This window comes from Passer domesticus, chromosome 9, assembly GCF_036417665.1.
Source record: "Passer domesticus isolate bPasDom1 chromosome 9, bPasDom1.hap1, whole genome shotgun sequence".
Classification (NCBI taxonomy): Eukaryota; Metazoa; Chordata; class Aves; order Passeriformes; family Passeridae; genus Passer; species Passer domesticus.
In genome coordinates, this window is record NC_087482.1 from 32411442 (window position 1) to 32431009 (window position 19568).

The following is a 19568-nucleotide window of genomic DNA, read 5'->3' on the forward strand; positions in this document are numbered from 1 at the left end:
TGACAGGACCTGGTACACTTGGGGGTTTGAGACCCCTCCTGCCTCAGCACTGCCAGTGTTACCTCTGCCTGCTGCTGTCTGGTGCTGAGATCCTGCTTGCATCACCACAGCCATGGCACAGCTCTGGAGTGGCACTGCAAGCCACTGATCCTAGTGCCTCAATTTCCTTGCTCATTCCCCATCCTGCCTGTAGTGGAGGCACCAAGACTCCCTGGTCTCAATTTCAGCACAGTGCTGAGCCAGGCTGGGTGACCTGCTGAAGGACTGAGTCCCCCCAAAAGGCATGGTGGGGCCAAAGGGGCAGCTCTGTCCCTCGGAGCCCAGGCAGGGCCAGAGGGGTCTGGTGCCCCTGCCCAGTACTGGCCAGCTGCCCAGAACGAGGGGATTAGGCGGGGAATGGGCCCAGGGCCGCGTGACACAGCAAGGACAGCGCTAATCCCTCGCTGCAAGGCCGGACGCTCTCTCTGACCTTCCCGCTCCCATGCCTCTGGCCCTCACTGTCACCGGCTGCCTCAGGGGGGTTTGGCCACCTGCCCCCCTTGCTGTGCAGTGCAGGGGACCCGATTCTGCAGCCCCACCACCATGCCCTACTCCCACAGTGCCCCCCCAGCCATCCTGTGCCTCAGTTTCCCCAGACTGCTCAGTGAGCACAGCTGTGGCCATGCTGGACGCCGCCACTTTCTGTCAGGCCCAGCTGCCCCACAGCAAATCCTGAGCAGAGACAGCTGGTGGGACTGGGCAGTGCTCCTGGGCACCAGTGCCAACCCCACAGCCTGGGGTGGGCCTGGCTCCCCACCATGCTGGTGCTCCCAGAGCCCCAGTCAGGCGAGCTGGGGGCCAGGCAGGAGCAGAGGCAATGTGCCCAGGCAGGGCACGGTACAGGAACTCTGCCCATTCCCTGCCAGGGTGAGCCATGGAGGTGGGGGGAGCTGGTGCCAGCCCTGAAGAATGGCAGGCAGTCAGGCAGCGCTGCGGCGGGCAGCTCCCACCCGCACTGCTTTTAATCACTGGCTCGGGCCCCAGCCCCTCAGATGTCCTTCTTCATCCAGAAGATGGGGAGCCCTTTGGCATCGCGGTGCGGGGACTCCAGGAGGCTCTGCTCGCTGCTCTCAGCCAGGACACCCCTCGCCCAGATGACAGTCGGTGGGGGAGGTGGTGGGGGGACAGTGAGGGGCGGCAGGGGAGGCGGGGGGGCAGCGGGTACCCACGGCCTGGTGGTGGTGGCACTGGCAGCCCCAGAAGGGGCGGAGAAGAGCCGCAGCACCTCAGAGGATATGGCCGGGCTGAGAAAGGCCACGCTCTGCACCGGCTCGCCCAGGACAAAGCCCAGGTGGGCATAGAAGTGCTGCTTGTCGTGGGTGGTGAGGTGCAGGCAGCGAAAGCCCCGGGCCCGGGCCCACTGCTCAGTGGCCTCCATCAGCCGGCGCCCATAGCCCTGGCCCCGCAGCGCCCGGGCCACCACCACGCTCTCCACGAAGAGGTCACGGGGACGGCCGGCCACGCGGGAGAGTCGCACGTGGCCCACGAGCTCGCAGGGCCCCTCCCGGGCGGCGGGGGTCTCGCTGGGGCCCCGGCCCCGCAGCAGCAGCAGGCAGGTGGGAAAGGCGTCCGAGGAGCGCTGCAGCGTGTGGAGCCGCGACGCCCGGCTCTTCCCCCACTCCTCGCCCAGCAGCTTGGCACAGGCTTCCAGCAGCTCCGGCCTCTGGTGCAAGGGGACCAAGCTGAGCTCCTCGGACACAGAACCCATTCTTCTCACTGACGGGAAACCAAGCAGGTCACAGCTTAGAGGCAGCAAGGCACAGACCATGCGTGAGTTCCCCCCTGCCCGCCACTGGCCCCAGTACAGGCGCATTCCCCAGTGGCACAGCCAGATGAGCTCATGGAGGTTTGGCAGGTCCAAGATCAAACGAGATTCATGGTAGGGAAGTGACACATGGTGCCAGCTCCAGGAACTCATGCCATGAGACCTGCAGAAAGGTCTAGCACTGCCAAATCAGCTGATGGGCAGGAGGCACAGTGCTTCCTCGCCAGCCTCGGCCACCTTGGCACCCATCAGACCTGCTAGCTCATCACACATGTCCTCAGAGTTGGGGTTCTGAGCAGCCCAAACAGCCTCTGAGGGGTCAGAAAACCCCTATCCTACAGCATGCTGTGGGCTCCCCTCTCTCAGCCCGCCAGTTCTCTTTGCAAAGAAGCCACAAGCAGAAGGCAGGAGGAACCACCACGCCAGTTGTTTAACTAGGATTGAGCAAACTGCCCCACTTCCCCTCTGGGGGTTGGGGAGGGCCTGACTCTGCCCTCCCACACCCTAGGTGCCCCCCGGAGACATGGTGGGGACACCCCCCTAGCTCCAAGACTCCTGACCCCCAGTGCAGCCTGCACTGTCCCCTTCAGAGGCCAGACCCCACCAGCACTCCTGAGTGGGTGAAGGTTTCCTTCCACCTGCCCAGCAAAGCCATGCCAGGACTCCAACAGCATCTGCCTGCCACCCACCTGCCCACACTCACCCTGCCTTCACCCACCCTCCCCGTCTGCACTCGCCCTGCTCAGTCACTCTGCTCACACCCACCCTGCTCACACCCACCCTGCTCACACCTGTACCCTGCTCACGCTCACCCTGCTCACACCTGTACCCTGCTCACGCTCACCCTGCTCACACCCCCTGCTCACACTCACCCTGCCTGCCGCTGCTGGCTCCTTTGCCCCGGGTGCCAGCGCAGCAGGAAGCAGCCCAGGCTCATGACCAACCACAGCGCCTGGTTCTGCTTCCCCGCTGTGAATGACACGTCTGTCCAGGGCCCCACACAGCACCCCCACTTCCCACGCTGCACTCCCACACGGGCACTCAGCCTGCCTGCACCCCGATTGCCCCAAACCACACAGCACTCACACACAGACATTGAAATGGCATCACCCAGCTGATTGCAGCTCCCGCCTCACGGCTGCACCTCCTGAACACAGATCCCCACCCCACTGACCCTCACCGACAACACTAACCCAACACTGACCCCACTGCCCACCCATCACTGACCATACTGCTGACCCACTGCTCACCCATCACTGACCCAACTCTGACCCCACTGCTCATCCATTACTGATCCCACCGCTCGCCCATCACAGACCCCATCACAGACCCCACCACTGACCCCATCTCTGACCCATCTCTGACCCCACTGCTCAGCCATCGCTGACCCTCTCACTGACCCATCGCTGACCCCATTGCTCAGCCATCACTGACCCTCTCACTGACCCATCGCTGACCCCATTGCTGACCCCACCACTGACCTCACCACTGACCCATCTCGGACCCCAGTGCTCACCTATCACTGACCCTCTCACTGACCCCATCACTGACCCATCATTGACCCATCATTGACCCCATTGCTGACCCATCATTGACCCATCATTGACCCCATTGCTGACCCTACCACTGACCCCATCACTGACCCATCTCTGACCTCACTGCTCACCCATCACTGACCCATCGTTGACCCTATCGCTGACCCCACCACTGACCCCATCACTGACCCCACCACTGACCCCATCGCTGACCCTCTCACTGGCCCGTCACTGACCCCCCCACCAACCCGTCATTGACCCTGTCAGTGACCCCAGCATTGACCCACCACTGACCCATCACCGGGCACCACCGAGCCCCTCTCCCGGCCCTTCTCCCCGCTCTCTCCCCCGCCCCAGCCCGGTCCCGCCCGTACCGTGCTTCGGCCCCGCCGCCGCCGTCACTTCCTCGGCCCGGCCCGGCCCGCCCGCGCCCTCTGGCGGCCGGAGGGCGCACGGCCCGCACGGCTCGGGCTGATCCCAAATCCCGGCACGGCTCCGGGCTGATCCCAAATCCCCGCGCGGCTCCGGGCTGATCCCAGATCCCGCACGGACACACCCAGCCGGGCCGGGCAGGACGGCGGCACACCCGCCCTGGCCTGCCCGGCCTCCGCAGGGTCTCCGCTCCCCGGGACAGCAAGCCCCAACGCGGTGCTGCAGCTTCGCTCCCCTCTGGGGCTGGGCTGCCCCAGGCTGTTTTGGGGTGTCCATCTTCACGGCCTCCCCTCCTCCCCAAGGAGGGAGCTCTCCATCCGAGTCCTTCAAGTCGCCATGGGGCTTACCAAGAAGATGATGAAGCAGGAGGTGCAGGACAGCTCCTTCACTTACCTGAGCAGACACAGACGAGGCCAAGGCGGGATTCCCAACCTGGCCGGCCTTTTGGGCACTGCAGTTTGGACCCTTCAGGCATGTCCCGTGAGTTCTGGCTTGCTCAGCTCCCAGGCAGAGCTCCCCTCCATGGCCACAGCTGCCCTTCTGCTCCTGCTGCCCGGATGGATGGGGAGGTGGGTTCCTTGTCCACACAGCTCCTTCCACCCCTGGCATGGGTTCCTGCAGCCTCTGAGCCTGAGCAGCAGCTCCACAGCACCCTCAGGCCACCTAGAGCAAAACTTGGTAGCCCCGACAGGCTTCCAGCCAGAGAGGGTGGCTCCTCGTGTCACGCCCTGGGGTGCGGAGCCTGAGGGCAGATCCCTCCCGAGCTGGGGATCCGCTTGCACGGCTGGGACAGGCTCTCCCCAGGCCTGCGGCCCTGCACAGACCAGCGCAGCGCATTCCCACCGTCCTTCCCCGACTCCCCGTGCCACAGGGAAAAGAGATTGTTTGCGCATAATAAAATTTCTGCACAAAACCCGTCCCAGACAGACGGACACCACAGCAGCGTGGCCAAGGATGGTCCCGGGAGCTCCACACAGGACGTGGGAGGGGAGCAGAGGCCATGCCCGACACTGCAGGCTGGCTGAGGGCCCCTGAGGGGCAGAACGAGTTGATCACGGCTCCGGAAGGGCCAGCCCGCTGTCACTGTCACCGCGGGGTCTCGGGCTGCATCTGCCCCCCGAAGGGCCACGGGGGGCAGAGGAGGCAGCGCTGGGGCTCTCACAACCGGTCCCGGGCGGCCGGTCCCGGTGCGAGTGGCCGGTCCCGGTGCGAGTGCCCGGTCCCCGGTGCGAGTGCCCGGTCCCCGGTGCGAGTGGCCGGTCCCGGGTAGGAGTGGCCGGTCCCGGTGCGAGTGGCCGGTCCCGCTGCGAGTGGCCGGTCCCCGGTACGAGTGCCCGGTCCCGGCCGAAGGGTCCCGGGCACCGGGACCGGAGGGGCGGGGCCAGCGGCAGGGGGCGGGGCCAAAGCATGGAGGCGGGGCGGCGGGGCGGGGCGGGCACGTGACGTCACACCGGAGGGCCGGCGCGGCCGGGGCGGGGCGGGGCGGGGCGGGGCGCGCTTCCGGCCCCGGGAGGCGGTGCGGCGGGGCCAATAGGAGGCGCGATCCCGCCGGCCGCAGCCAACGGGCGCTGCCGGGGGCGTGGCCCGGGCCCCGGCGGCGGCCGCGGTGCGCACGTGCGGCGGCAGCATGGCGGCGGCGGCGGGCGGCAGGCGGGCCAAGGCCCCGCGCGGGGCGGCGGCGCGGCGGCGGCCGGCGGTGAGGGCCGGGCCGGGGGGCACAGGGAGGGGCGAGGAAGGGCTGCCTCGCCGGGGTCGCCGCCGTGGCGCTTTTGCTGCGCCCGTCCCCATTCCCGTCCCGTCGATCGCCCCGTTTTGTTCCGCAGGCACCGGGCGGCGATGGGAGACCGCGGGCTCGGGCCGGTCGGCCCGGCGACGAGGAGGTGTCCAGCGACTCCGAGACAGAGAGGTGAGGGCTGCGCCTGGGGAGCGCCCTGCCGTAGCGGGGCGCGGATACCGAGAGATGCCTGGACCGGAGAGATGCTGGACCGGGGGATGGCTGCACCGGAGGGCGTGTCGGACCGGGGGATCCTGTACCGGAGAGATGCCTGTACCGGGGGCGGTGTCGGACCGGGGGATGCCCGGACTGGGGGATCCTGTACCGGGGGATGCCGGTACCAGAGAGATGCCGGACGGGGGGATGCCGGTACCGGAGAGATGCCATACCGGGGGATCCTGTACCGGAGGGGTGTCGGACCTGGGGATGGCTGTACCGGAGAGATGTCGGACCGGGGCATCCTGTTCCGGAGGGGCTGTCGGACCGGGGGATGCCCGAACTGGGGGGATCCTGTACCGGAGGGGATGTCGGACCGGGGGATTCTGTACCGGAGAGATGCCGGTACCGGAGGGCGTGCCGGTACCTGTGGGTGCCTGTTCCGGTGCTCACGCACGCGTGTCCCGCAGCCCGTTGCTGGGGCGGCGGCGGCGAGAGGCGGCGGAGGAGGAGGTGGAGGAGACGCCGCAGGAGAAGAAGCTGCGCCTGGCCAAGGAGTACCTGGAGGAGCTCCGGCAGCTCGGTGAGTGCCGCCCGCCGCCGGTGCCCCGCGGCGCGGCCCCGGGCGCTGAGCCCGACCCTGACGCTCTGTCCCGCAGAGGAGGAGCGGGCGGAGGACGAGGAGGAGCTGGAGCCGGCGGATCTCATCGGCGACCGGCTGAAGGAGGACGTGGTGAGCGCGGCCCCTCGGGCCCCTCGGCGGCGGCGGGCTCGGTCCCCTTCCCGCGGGACCGGGAGCGGGGCCGCCTGTGCTGAACGTGCCCCTTCTTCCGCAGCTGGAGCAGAGAGGCCGGCTGCAGCGCCTGGTGGCCAAAGATGTGAGTGCCCGCTGCTGGGGGTGCCAGTGCCAGCGTAGGGGACGCTAAGGCACGGCCAGCACGCTACAGCCTTTGTCCCTGGAGGAGTCGGGGGGCTGTGCTGGGGTATTCCTGTGCTGGGGAAGGGTCCTGGGCAGCCCAGCTCACATCCTGCTCTTCCTGCAGGTACAGCCTCCAGATCCAGCCCGGATCCGTGTGCTGCGGGGACACCAGCTACCCATTACCTGCCTTGTCATCTCTCCTGACGACAGATTCATTTTTTCTGCTTCCAAGGACGGCTCCCTCATCAAATGCAAGTGTTCACCTGGGGCTGTGACTGGCTGCTCCCAAGCCCAACCCCTCCAAGGACCCAGGTGTCCTCTGAGATGGCTTGGCCCCTGGCTGTTCTCGGATTGTGCATAATTCCAGGCTCTGTGGAAAGCTCATTGACGCTTTTGGGAGTGGTGGGAGGCTCCCAGAGGGTGATTGTGATGCCTTTCCTGCAGGGGAGGTGGACAGTGGGAAGAGGCTGTGCGTGGTGCCCGGGGGCAGGAAGGGCACGGAGGAGCGGCACATGGGGCACGCGTCCCAAGTCCTTTGCATGGCCATTTCGTCGGATGGCAAGTACCTGGTAAGGGGACAGGCGTGGAGAGAGGGCGTGGGGAGTGTTCTCCCTGGGTCCTGGGGGTACAGTCCCATGCCCAGATGTGCCTTGCTGGGTTAAAGCAGCCCCTGTCCCCTGCTGGGTCAAGAACAGCTCCCTGGGACAGCCAAAGCCCATGGAGTGGGAGTGGAGGCAGGGGTGGGCTGTGGGTGTCCAGGGTGCAGGTCTCAGGTGTCCCCTGCTGTCTGCCAGGCTACAGGAGACAGGAACAAGCTGATCATGATCTGGGATGCAGCCACCTGCAAGCGCCTGCACATCTTCACGGGGCACCGCGACGCCGTCTCGGTGAGCTGGGGCGTTGGGCACAGTGCTCTGGGGCCAGGCAGCTGTGTCCTGCTCGGCATCCCTCACTGCTGTGCCCTGCCTGTCCATCTGTCCCAGGGCCTGGCCTTCCGAAAGGGCACACACCAGCTGTACAGCGCTTCCCACGACCGCTGCGTCAAGGTCTGGGACGTGGCTGAGAACGCCTACGTGGAGACCCTGTAAGAGCTGGGCAAATCCCACTGACCCTTCCGAGGGGGGCCCAGCAGCCCTGAGGTGGTGAGGGGGCAGAGGGCCCTGCTTGCCACAGCTGTTTGTCATCTCCTGCTGCAGGTTTGGACACCAGGACATCATCACGGGGCTGGACAGCCTGAGCCGGGAGTGCTGTGTGACAGCGGGGGGACGGGACGGCACCGTGCGGCTCTGGAAGATCCCTGAGGAATCACAGCTCGTGTTTTCTGGGCACCAGTACGTCTGGGGTGGAAGAGGGGGCTGTGGGCAGGTGTGCCCAGCTGGGGCAGTGCTGTGTGGGTGCCAGGAGCACCCTGGGGCTGCTGATGCCCTGCAGGATCCCAAAGCACACTTGTAACTGCTGGCACTTCGCAGGGGCTCCATCGACTGCATCCAGCTCATCAACGAGGAGCACATGGTGTCTGGTGCTGACGATGGGTGAGCACGGGGCCAGGACGATGCCTGGGGGTGGGCAGGGTGCCCCCTGAGCCCCCTGACCCCTCCCACGCCCCGCAGGTCCTTAGCCCTGTGGGGGCTGACGAAGAAGAAGCCGCTGGCGCTGGCTCGGCAGGCGCACGGTGAGCAGGACGCCCAGGGCCTGCAGCAGCCCTTCTGGATCTCAGCCGTGGCTGCCCTGCGCAACAGCGACCTCCTGGCCACAGGTGGGTGGGGTGGCAGCCCGTGGGGGACGTGTCCTGCTCCGTCCCTGGGCTGGGGTCCGTGACAGGCCCCTCTCTGTGCCCCAGGATCCCACAGCGGCAGTGTGAAGCTCTGGAAGTGCGGTGAAGGATTTCGGAAGCTGGAGCACCTCTTGGACATCCCCTTGGTATAGATGGGTGGGCAGGGTGGGAATTCTGGAGCTGGGCTGGAGGGTCTCTCAGCAGGGACTGCCCTTGGGCAGCAGGAGAAGCTGAGGGAGCCCTCACCCTGCCCTGTCCCTTTACCCTGCCCTGTCCCCTCCAGGTGGGTTTTGTCAACAGCCTCAAGTTCTCCGCAGCTGGTGACTTCCTGGTGGCTGGCATCGGGCAGGAGCACCGGTACTGTCCCCCCTCCCTGGTGTAGCTGCCTGGGGGTGCAGCTTCCCTCCCCTCTGGGTCTTGTTGGAGGGTGACTCCCCCATGTCTCTCACCCACAGGCTGGGACGGTGGTGGAGAATCAAAGAAGCCAAAAACAGCATCTGCATCATCCCCCTGAAGCAGAAGACCACAGCCTCTAGCCCTGAAGAGGGCTCCCCTGGCAGCTCCTAGCCCTCTGTCCCTGGAGCCACTGGAGCAGGTCCTTCTCTCCCTGGAGCTGTGCCCCCCACCCTTGGTGCAGCCACCACCGTGCTCAGCAGGATGTGAGTGGGAGTTGTTGTCACACGGCCCCTGATTCTGCTGCCCCCATATCTTGATGTGGCTCTGCCCTCTGCGAGGGTCTGTTCCCTTCTCTCAGGTTTGGCTGTACCTGAGCTCTGGAACAATCCATTTTGTAAAAAAAAAACAACACCAAAACCACTTTATTTACATAAATTACAAAAAAAAAAATTCACACTTTTGTTCACAGAAAAAATCTACTCTTAAAAACTTGGTTGGGCTCAAATACCTGGGTCCTGTTGCTTGCCCTGAGCCTCCAATGCCCCCCCGGGCTGTGCAGGGGCTGGGGTCAGCAGGAATTTGTCTGCCCCCACTCCTGCCCTGTCTCCCAGTCAGGGATGAGCAGCGCCACACCCAGTGAGGGAAGCGATGAGGGGAGGCTTAGGCCCAGCCCAGCCACGCTCCGCGGCTCTCCTGAGGCCAAAACCAGGAGGGGAACGTGGAAATGCAAAGCACTGGGGAAAGGGTGATGTGGTCCAAGGCTTGGCACAGGGGGTGATGGGAAAGGCATGGAACTGGGAAGCTGGGGTGGCTTTGGGGCGAGGGCAGCGTGTGGCACCACAGTGAGGGCAGTGCAGCGTGGATTGGTGCAAGCCAAAAGCAGGAGTGGAGATGTGGGGACAAGGGGCAGGGGATGTGCCCCCAGGTGGGTCTGCACAGGGCTCAGAGCAAGGACAAGGACAGGGTATTTGTGCCACAGCTCAGTGCGAGGTCCGTGCGATGCGCACCACGGCTCAGTGCAGGGCTGGGGGACATTCACCATGGCTCAGTTAGGGCGTGTGGGGCACGATGGCTCAGTGCAGGTGACAGAGGGACGTGCCGTGGCTCAGCTCAGGGAGGGGGATGCTCACCACGGCTCAGTGCAGGGTGTGGGGGACAGGGTACATGTAACGTGGCTCAGTGCAAGGGAAGGGTGACACGTACCATGACCCGACGTGTGGGATGTAGCTCGTGCTGGGGCAGGGACTGAGCCTCCCGGCTGCACCTGGCCCCTCAGCGGGCCGTGCTGCGGGCACTGCTCTCCCTGGGGGAGCAGCGGGGGTGCTGTGTGGCAGCACCACGGCCTGGCCCCCCGTCCTTCACAAGGATGACGTCGTGGAATCCACCACCTCACGGCCGTTGCACACCGTGGGCACGTATGGCGAGGCTGAGCCTGGACAGGAGGGCAGCAGTCAGGGCTGGGGTGGGGGCTGGCAGCAGCCCTGCCCAGCATCCCATGGCAGTGGTGCCCAGCGAGTTGGGGTGGAGGGTGCCCAGGATGGCCATGTCCCCCTGTGTGCCCAGGGTGGTCATATTCCCTGGAGCTAAAGGGGAGAGTGCCTCGGGTAGTGACAGGCACCTGGGGGCAGCTGAATCCCCTGTGCTGGGATGGAGAATGTCCCCTCAGAGCAATGAGGGCCACCAGGAGCTGTACCCCTCTGTCAGCTGTGCTGTGTCCCTTGGGACAGAGGACAGGGAAGAGCCACTGGGGACACATCCACCATTCCCCCCCCATTTCCCACTTGGCCCTACCCCACACCCCGCTTTTCCTCAGGAACCCGTGCTGGGGTGCCCACACACCGCCCCCCACCAGGAAAGGGGTGCTGTCCCCCAGCCCTTGCCCAGCCCAGCGTTCTCACCGTGGGACTGGCTAGAGCTGGCTGCTGCCACGCTGAAGCGAGCGGTGCCCACGCGGTGGCTGGCCACGTTCTTCTGCGGCTGGAAGAGGATGATGTGGAGCTTGGGGGTGAAGAGGCAGCCGAGGACCACGGTGCCGCTGAGGCTCACCGAGATGCACATGGTGGTGGTCTGGACCTGGAGACAGGGGTGGGCATCAGGTGCTCCACCCGTCAGCCCTCTGCCCCAAGCAGGGCAGGATGAAGCCCGTGCTGTGGCACTGGCCAGCCCCACAGGGCACAGGCTGCACCCTGCAGGGACATTGCACCCCACACCACGTCCCTCTGTCAGGGTGGTCCTGCAGGAGACCCATGGGCAGAGTATGGACACTGCCCTGGTGGGGACAAGTTTCCCCTGCAAAGCTGAGCAGCACCCCCAGCCCTGCCAACATGCTGCTTTGTGGCACTGCCTGGACCAGAGCCTGCACTCCCCACCCCAGTGCCCACTCTCTCTGGGGGTGCAGGTCCTCTCTGGAAGCCCCTGACTAACTGCCCCCACCAACTCCTCAAGACCCATCAAGAATGTGTTTGGTTGTCCATGCCAGGATGCACCCCATGGTGCCCAGTTCCTGGCACTGCTCGGCAGCCAGGGACCAGGCTGGCCCTGGGGCTGGCATTCATGCCCTGGGGTGTGGTGTCTGCCTGAGCCAGGGACTGTCTCCTGCTTTTGTGTCACCAGGCTGAAGGATGACTATCATTCCTCCATGACAGTCATGGCTATGGGGGATCCCTGGAGGTCTCAGGGCCACTTCCCAACCTCATCCTAGCAAAGGAGGGAAGGGGGCAGATCCTCTCTCCAGGACTCATTGCCCCATCAGCCACAGTCCTTCAGGACCCTTCACCTGGTCCTGAATTACCCCGTGCAAAGGTGACCATGACAAGTGTGTGGATGCAGACCCTTCCCCAGGCCCATACATCTCCTAATCATGGACCCTGCATGGCCCAGATCTCCAGGACCACTTAGATCAAGCCCTGTCAGAGCCCCCTCAGAGCTCCAGCTCTTACACGGTAGTCGCTGGAGGTCACGTAGAAGATGGGCAGGAAGGCCAGCCAGATGATGCAGGTCGTGTACATGGTGAACCCAATGAACTTGGCCTCGTTGAAGTTTTCGGGACATTTCCGTGTCTTGAAGGCGTAGACCGTGCAGAGGACAATCAAGAGGACATTATAGGTGAGCGAAATGAGCATGTTGGAGTCACGGTTGTTGCACTTGAGGGTGACAATGTACCTCTTGTCAGGCTCAGTCTCCTTGCCTGTGCCAGGGGTCTCCACCAGCAGCCAGATGATGACGATGATCAGCTGGCAAGAGATGAGGGCCATGCAGATGACCACCTGTGACGTGGGGCTTATGAAGCGGGGGCGCTGGACCCCCTCCTTCACCCCACTGAAGATCCTGGCGATGCGATTCGTCTTGGTCAAGAGGGCCGAGTAGCAGACGGCAAAGGACGTGCCCAGCCCCAGGCGCCGGAGCGTGCACACCCCGGTGGAGGGCTTTGCGATGAAGATGAAGGTCATGCTGTAGCACATGAGGACCCCAGTCAGCAGAATGTAGCACAGCTCTCGTCCAGAGGCCTTCACGATGGGAGTGTCGTTGTTCTTCATGAAGACTCCGATAACGAAGAGGGTGGAGATAAAGCCCAGGCAGGAGATGGTGACGGGACCAATGGCCCAGACATCTTTCCAGCGGATGTACTCTTGGGGCAGCTCGTAGCAGCCATTCAGGGTCTCGTTGGGCCAGTAGCCAAGACCGCAGTCCATGCAGGTGAACTCATCCAGCAGGTACTCGTAGGGCTGGCAGGGGATGCAGATCCAGCAGCAAATGTCTCCGGGCTGCATGCTCTTGATCTCATTTTTCTTGCAGGGGTCGCTGCACTGGGACACGGGAATGGAGGTCTCAGCCCAGGGGATGAGGCTGGTGTCGAGCACGAGCCCCTCTGCCCAGTAGCCCACTTTCTGGTACCGATAGCGCCCGTCCACGTAGTGGTAGTTGAAGATGTTGTAGCGCCCGATCCCGTCGCCGTAGCGGTCAAAGCGAACGACGCTCTCGGTGTCCGCTGGCCTGAACGGAGCTGCAGGGAGGACAAGAGGAGACAGCCACTGCCTCAGGGCAGGAGAACACTCACTGCAGGCCTCGAGGCAGGGCTCATCCAAAGGGTCACATCCCACCATGGCCACACAAAATGCCCAACCTGTTTCCTGCCTTCACTCCCATCCTTGCTGCCTATGCACATGCTAGGAGCAGGAAAGCAAAGGTGGAGAACTACCCACCTGCCTGAGAGCCTGTGAGCCCCAGCCAGCTCTGCAGGGGCAGAGGGCAGTCACATGGCTCTCAGTGACTCCTGGTAGCCAAGACACCCTCAGCCCAAGTCACAGAGGACATGCTTCTAATTCACCCCAAACAACATGGGTCCCTGATGAAGGGTATCCCTCCAGTTTAATCCCTGAAATGTGAATAAATCATGATGCTTGCAAGAACCCCTGTTCTTGAGGGTCCCTGAGGCTGGGCGGGGCTGATCCCACCCAGCTGTAGCAGGATGGAGTTGGTGGCCAGCTTCTCCACATGTTTCCACTGGGGACAGAAGGCCTGGATTGCCTCCCAAGGATGATGGTGGGCTGGTTATTGGCACCTCAGGACAACCGCAGCCCTGGGTGTGGGCAGGCTGGAGGAACTGGAGGGTTTTAGGTTAAATTTGAGCCTCCTTGTTTCCTATCCTCCACCCATCCCTTTCCAGTTTGGCAGCCAAACCCCATCTCCACTTTGGACTCACCATCAAAATTAACATTGAGTATAAAGTCCTTGTAAAACCTCTTGCCATTGACAGGCTTCATGGCATCACAGAGTTTGGTGGAGTTGGGGCACAATGTCCGGTGCATGTTGTGAAGAGAGTGAGCCATGGCATAGACTGCATTGACCACGAACGTGATCTTGGACTCTGGCTCAAACTTGCCTGTCTTGAGGGAGTACCGGCTACAGTCCTGCGTGTGGAAGCTGCACCTGAACTTCTGCTCCCAAAACTCCCGAAACCAGGGATTTCGGCTGTTATTGTAGGGGTGGAGGTTAAGGAAGTAGGAAGCAAACTCCTTGATGGGATAGGCTGCCAGTTCAATGGTGATGGCTCCCTCCGCCACTGCTTCACTCCCGGCCACCACGCTCTCCAGGGCTCCCCACCCATCACTGGCCACCCACATGAAGGACACATTGACCCTCTGGGCAGCTGCCAGCAGCTCCCGGGCATCTTCACTTCGGGTGAATAGCACGACCACTCTGGCATTGGGCTTCTGCAGCAGAGCCCGGACCACTCCGTCGTAGGTCTTCTTGTTCATGGAGCGCCCCACCTTCTCCGAGGTGGCGATGCAGATGTTGCGCATGCGGGCTTCTTGCTCGAAGGCCTCGATCCCCGTCTCCCCGTAGTCTCCCTCTGAGGCCACAGTGGAGACGTAGGTCCAGTTGAAGAAGCGCAGGATCTCTGCCATGGCTTTGGCTTGGTAGAAGTCTGGAGGGACAGTGCGGGCGAAGTAGTCATAGCGGGACTTGTCACTGAGCTTGGCGCTGGTGGAGGCATAGCTGATCTGCGGGATCTGGAAGAGCCTCAGCAGGTTGGCCACCTGCATGGAGGAGGGGAGATGTGAGTGCCTGAAGGGGTGGCCAGCAAGGGACGTTCCTATGGGGGGACCCTGCCCTGTACCCAGCGTTGCACAATGCTCCCAAACACAACCACTGGGCTGAGGAGCAACCCATCCCAACCCAGAGCATCCTGATCTGTGGAGGGGCTGGAGAAGAATGGATGGCACATTCACAGAGTGCCTGACACCTCAGACATACTCATTTATCTTTCTTTTTTTTCTTTTTTTTCTTTTTTTTTTTTTTAATGTTTCAAGCACTCCGCTTCAAAATTCGGGTCTGGGGAGGGCACAAGAGCAGAAAGTCTGCCATAGGTGACGTGCAGGAGATTCTCGATGGCAAGGAGAAAGCCAGGATGCCTGGCAGCCCTACAGCACGGGGGGAAAGGACTCAAGGGGCTGGGAGCCAGGGCAGAGTCCCCCACCAGGCTGGGGGATGCTGCAGAACTGGGTCAGGGGACGGGCGCCTGCGCATCCCACACCGGGGCTCAGTGGGACTGGCACCTTCCAGCCACTCAGCAGAATCCCTCGTTAGCTTCAAAGGGGAAAAAAGCCCCACTAATGAGGCTGTTAAAACCCAGGCTCTGGGGGCAGCAAGGGGACCTCGGGTGTGCCAGCGGGGCTGCCAAGCCTGCCCACATCTCACTGCTCCCCAGGCAGGAGACGTGGATTAATTAACGTGGACAAATGATCTTGACGACAAATTCCCCTAATGGCAAGAATGTCTCCGAGCTCAGTGATGCTGCTGCCTGTCCTCACCATGCATGGGAGCTGCCAGCCTGCCATGTCCCCCCAGTGCCCCTTGAGCTCCCCAGCTGGCCCACATTCTGCCCCTGCCTGCCCGGGGTTGGGACATGGGGACATGCTGGGTTCCCAGAAGGTGAAGGGACAAGTGCCCAGGTGGGCTGGGTTGCTGCCAGTCCCAGCTTCTTCTACCCCATACCTGGGGGATGCAGGGATCCCAGGGACCAGGACACACAGTCTGGCACATGCTGGGACTCATTAAATCTCAGCAAGCATGTGGCCCACCGGCCACCCCTGTGACGCAGCTGGTCCTGCTGAGTCCTGCATCCTCAGGGGATGCCTTTATCCCTGCTGAAACCAGCCTCCAGGTGCAGAGATGTGGTTTTGGGGACTGAGATGCACCCACCCAGGGTCCAGCCAGGTGTGAAGCTTGAGGTGCCTGTTCCTGTGGGATCACTGGGGACGCAGGGGCACTTGTCCTCTGAGCACACCCTGCCTTAGCCAGGCTGAGCCTCTCAGGGGTGCATGTCCCTTGCAGCTCCTCATGGGCTGCCCTTTGTGGGGGAAAGAGGGACAGAGCCCCCTCACACTGTTCTGCTCTCTCTCGCATAGTCCAGGAATGAGCTGGGCTGAGGAGCTGCACTTGCCACCTAGAACCCAGGAGAGGAATAAACACCTGTCCCCTCGTGAGTCTTGGCTCCTAATGGAGTGTTGGGGGACTCATGCAGCCCCCAAGGGGGCCCCGGGCACACCCCCCACAATCACAGAGAGATGGCTCATTCAGGTGCCCACCTAGCACTCCCTCCCTGCTGGAGAAAGGGGCAGAGCACCACCATGAGGGATGAGCACACTTCCATGTGCCACACTAGCATTGGCATCACTGCACGGCTGCCAAGGTTTGATCCCCCTCCCCCACTTCAAACCCCCAGCCCCATCTGAGCCCCTCTGGCCTGGGAGTACCTGGATGGACACATCACTGTAGGAGCCCCCGATGACGCCGGTGATGGCAGTGGGGACATCGTCGTGGACGGCGTAGGAGCCATCGGGGCAGATGTGCTCAGAGCCATCCACCCTGGTAAGGGAGGCACGGACGAAGTCCAGGGACTGCTCCAGGGCATAGGTGTCCTTGGAACAGGTGTCGAGGATGTGAGCACCCAGCTTCACCCCCGGCAGGATGCTCCCGTCCTTGTTGATCTCGTCCAGGGCGAAGAGCATGGCCTCCAGGCGCTGGATGCCCCGGTGCTCGTTTATCTTGCCGCAGTCCTCGCTCCCCACTCCTTTCTCATGGACGGGGAAGAGGCCCCCGATCACCAGGTCCCCATCCATGCTGATCTCCTTCTTGCCAGCCATGCCGTGCCCAGCAGCCAGACAGGTGGCCAGGTGCATCAGCCCCAGCCAGGCGGCCAAGGGGACCGCCATGGGGTGTGCTGCTGCTGGCTGGGGGACCCACAGCACCCCGTGTCACCCGCTGCCACCCGTCAAGGTGAGGGCAGGCAGTCCCCAGGCATTGGGTGGGGGGGGGTGGCACGGCGTGGTGTCGGTGGGAGAGAGGTGGTGTCACCCCAGCAGAGCCCTCGGCACCTGGAAAAGCAAAGGGAAAAGCTGCTGGGTCTGCGGGATGCAAGACATGACAGGGACAGGGACAGTCAGTGCTGCACGGGAGAGCCAGGCCATGAGCCTGCCTGTGCCCCCCACCCGGGATGCCCTTAGGAAGAAATCCCCTGCAGAAAGGCAAGATGAACATGCAATAGCTCCCACAGTGGCCCAGAACCCCCAGGACACACATGAGTGACACAGATCCCAGGGCGCATGGAGGGGCACAGGGACCAGCCCCCACCAGCACTCGCAGGGACACACTGGCATAGGGGGGGCACAGAGCTGGCCCCTCTGGCAGCATCGGGCAGAGCAGCCTGCAGGGGGACAGCTTGACAGCCCTAAAATATCATGGAGGGGGAAAGAGCCAGGGATGTCACCTGGCACAGGGAGACCAGGCTGGGCAGATAGAGCCAAGCCAAGCCCCCGACCCACACAGCAGCATCAGGGGTGCTGCCAGATCCCACCCTCCAGCCGAGAGCACTGCCAAAAGCAGCCAGCCAGGAGCCCACTGTGCCCACAGCCCCCAGTGCCCACAGTACTTTAATCTCCATCCCACAGCCATGGAGCTGCTGCTGCCCCCAGGGCTGTCCGTGGCACCAGGCTGGAGCAGGGGCTCGCCTCTGGCTTCACCCTCACACAGCAACACGCAGGGTTCTGGCAGTCGCCGTGCTTCAGAGTCTGTTCTCTCACCACCGCCCCTTCCTTCCCTGTATACTAAATTCAGAGATTTCAGTAAAAGTAAGAGCCAGGTTTGCTGACTCCCTCTGCAGAAAGCACGGAGGCGCGGGGGAATCAAAGGCTTTTGCAGCAGGCAGGCCTTGTTTTGGCAGAAGATGCAGTCCCCTCCGAGATTGGTTGTCTTTTCCCAAATCACGGGAGAGATTTGTTTCCCATTTGAAGCTGACTGCTGAAATCCCACGGGGCTGGCATTTCAGGGACCATGGGAGAAGGAGACCCCTCAGCAGTCCAGGAGCCTCAGGCTGCTCTGGAAGGGGAAGCTGCTGATGCTGTGACTGAACACGGCCTCTTCCACAGCCCGGCAGTGCTTGTGGGGGCACAGGGAGTGGGGGGCGATGCCAGAGAGTGCTGCCCCCCTGCAGCTCCCTGCAGCCCCTACTGAGGCAGGAGGAGGGGACCCCGTGATGCCCCCATGCTGCTCCCAGACAGGTGGTGGCTGTGCTGGAGCAAGCAGCCAGAGCTGGCAGTGATGCCCAGGAGGATGCAGGCAGCAGTGTGGCACAGAGCATAATGGGGTGGGGTGACACATGCCGACCTCCTCCTCTTCCTCCGTGCCCCTAAGTGCCTGTTCTCAGGTGCTGTCTGCTGCTGCTGAGTCCCCATCTGTCTCAGGGCATTTCCTACCTGACCCCCGGTGCGAAGGACTTCGGAGATGAGAGAAGGAAGGGTCCCTGCCTTATTTCAGGAATAAATGCTGCTAAGGGACCCGGGGTTTCCTGAAGCAGGGAAGAGGCCACAGGCACATGGATCATTGATGGAGCTCGTCAGTGGCAGGCTGAGCCTGGCACAGGGGTCAGGTGGCACAGGGAACCCGTGTTCCTGTGGTCCAGGTCTTTTGGGGCAGGTGACAGGACCCACCAGATGAAAGGCACCTTCAGGCCAAGCTCCTCTGAAGGACAAACCACCACCCACCCGGCAGCGAGCCGCGATGGACAGGGAGCAGGGCTCCCGCCACTCCCGCAGCTGCTCAGCTCGACTGGTTTAGTGCCGGGGGTTTGAGAGCCCGCGGGAACCTCAGGAGAACGCCCGGGGAAGGGAAGCACCGGGCAGGGCAGAGCCAAGTCCAGCCCGGTACGGCGGGAAGCTCCTGCCAGCCGCGGGCAGCCTCTCCGGCACCCCGAGCGGGGTGGGTGGGAAGGGGCCGTGGCTCCTCCGTGCTCGGAGCGCTGCCCACGCCGTGCCAGGAGCCCTGAGCCCTGCGACATCCCGGGGCTGTGCGACACCTGGGCCGTGTGCGAGAGCGGCCGTGCTGCGGGGGCGCGGGGACAGTGCCACCTCCCGCGGGGGTCCCAGAGGTCCCACCGCCACCGAGCTCTGCCAGGAGCCCCCGGCTCTGCCCTGCACGAGGGCGGCCAGCCCGGTACCCCGCGGGGCCGAGGCACCCCCGGCGCCCCCGCGGCCGCCCCGCATCCCGTCCCGAGCGCGCCCAGACCCGGCTGTCCCGGCACACCCACAGCCCGCTCCAAGCCCCGGCTCTCCCGGCCCGAGCAGCGGACCGGAGACCGGGGGAACAGCGGGCACCGGGGTCTGTCCCGCCGGGCCGGGCGGTGACCCCGCGTCCCTGCCCCGGTGCCGGCGGACAGCCCCGGCCGGGGGCGGCAGCGGCGGGTCCTGCCGGGTGCCACTGCGGGGCTCGGGGCTGCCGGATCACCGGGGGTGCGAGAACCCCCCAGGCTGCTCTCCCGGAGCTCCGCGTCCTGCGCCGGGCAAGGTGAGCGGCGGGAGCAGCCCCGGTGCCCCCCCGACCGCCCGCATCCCCGGCGGCTCCCGCGCCCGTGCCCGTGCTCCGCTCTCGTCCCGCAGCTCCGGGAGCCCCGGCACCGCGCACCGGTCTCCGAGCCCCGCCGTGGCGCGGCCCCGACGGCAGCGGGGTACCGCCGGTCTCGGTGCCGCTGCACCGCCGGGGCACGGCGCGCACCGAGGGCACGGCCACGGCAGCGCCGGGCGGGGACCGCAGCCCTTACCTGGGCCCGGCGGACTGTGCCGGAGCCGGTGCCAGTGCCGGTGCCGCGGCTGTCTCGGAGCTGCGGCTGCCACCGCCTCCCGCCGCCGCCTCTGACACTCCGCCAGCCCCAGCAGAGCGGAGCCGCTCCGCCCCCCGCCCGGCCCGGCCCGGCCCCCGCCCCGGCCCGGCCCGGCCCGGCG

General features: G+C 64.2%; 3 protein-coding genes across 6 annotated transcripts; 1 reads left to right on the forward strand and 2 right to left on the reverse strand.

Annotated features, from left to right (window-relative positions):
* Positions 1-1024: 1024 nt before the first annotated feature.
* Positions 1025-4919, reverse strand: NAA80 (N-alpha-acetyltransferase 80, NatH catalytic subunit). 4 transcript variants are annotated; one of them, XM_064432506.1, is made up of 2 exons: positions 4165-4919; positions 1025-1755 (listed from the first exon to the last, which is right to left on the reverse strand). In XM_064432506.1, the coding sequence occupies exons 1-2, from the start codon at positions 4244-4246 to the stop codon at positions 1028-1030; spliced, it is 810 nt and encodes a 269-aa protein (XP_064288576.1). In that variant the 5' UTR covers positions 4247-4919; the 3' UTR covers positions 1025-1027. The 4 variants fall into 4 exon arrangements, with proteins under 4 accessions (XP_064288576.1, XP_064288577.1, XP_064288579.1 ...); XM_064432507.1 differs by lacking the exon at positions 4165-4919 and adding an exon at positions 3634-3662; XM_064432509.1 differs by lacking the exon at positions 4165-4919 and adding an exon at positions 3627-3646.
* Positions 4920-5383: 464 nt separating this feature from the next.
* On the forward strand, positions 5384-9189 carry RRP9 (ribosomal RNA processing 9, U3 small nucleolar RNA binding protein). Its single transcript, XM_064432514.1, has 15 exons — positions 5384-5467; positions 5595-5677; positions 6172-6284; positions 6361-6434; positions 6538-6579; positions 6745-6871; positions 7065-7189; positions 7415-7507; positions 7604-7704; positions 7817-7951; positions 8090-8152; positions 8231-8376; positions 8461-8540; positions 8678-8751; positions 8850-9189. Exons 1-15 carry the CDS (start codon positions 5399-5401, stop codon positions 8959-8961), a joined length of 1437 nt encoding a protein of 478 aa, XP_064288584.1. The 5' UTR covers positions 5384-5398; the 3' UTR covers positions 8962-9189.
* GRM2 (glutamate metabotropic receptor 2) lies at positions 9181-19519 on the reverse strand. Its single transcript, XM_064432513.1, has 6 exons — positions 19388-19519; positions 16050-16670; positions 13493-14330; positions 11730-12793; positions 10689-10863; positions 9181-10222 (listed from the first exon to the last, which is right to left on the reverse strand). The coding sequence occupies exons 2-6, from the start codon at positions 16506-16508 to the stop codon at positions 10149-10151; spliced, it is 2610 nt and encodes an 869-aa protein (XP_064288583.1). The 5' UTR covers positions 16509-16670; positions 19388-19519; the 3' UTR covers positions 9181-10148.
* Positions 19520-19568: the final 49 nt, after the last annotated feature.

Excerpts from the sequence above, each read along its gene's own strand:
- GRM2 (XM_064432513.1), bottom strand. The coding sequence starts at position 16,508 with ATGGCGGTCCCCTTGGCCGCCTGGCTGGGGCTGATGCACCTGGCCACC. Across the intron at positions 14,331-16,049 it reads ACAGTGATGTGTCCATCCAG|GTGGCCAACCTGCTGAGGCT; the intron begins GTACTCCCAGGC and ends TCCTCCATGCAG. Across the intron at positions 10,864-11,729 it reads TGACCTCCAGCGACTACCGT|GTCCAGACCACCACCATGTG; the intron begins GTAAGAGCTGGA and ends CCCTGTCTCCAG.
- NAA80 (XM_064432506.1), bottom strand. The coding sequence starts at position 4,246 with ATGCCTGAAGGGTCCAAACTGCAGTGCCCAAAAGGCCGGCCAGGTTGG. Across the intron at positions 1,756-4,164 it reads CCTCGTCTGTGTCTGCTCAG|TGAGAAGAATGGGTTCTGTG; the intron begins GTAAGTGAAGGA and ends GTTTCCCGTCAG.
- RRP9 (XM_064432514.1), top strand. The coding sequence starts at position 5,399 with ATGGCGGCGGCGGCGGGCGGCAGGCGGGCCAAGGCCCCGCGCGGGGCG. Across the intron at positions 6,285-6,360 it reads GGAGGAGCTCCGGCAGCTCG|AGGAGGAGCGGGCGGAGGAC; the intron begins GTGAGTGCCGCC and ends TCTGTCCCGCAG. Across the intron at positions 7,190-7,414 it reads CGTCGGATGGCAAGTACCTG|GCTACAGGAGACAGGAACAA; the intron begins GTAAGGGGACAG and ends GCTGTCTGCCAG.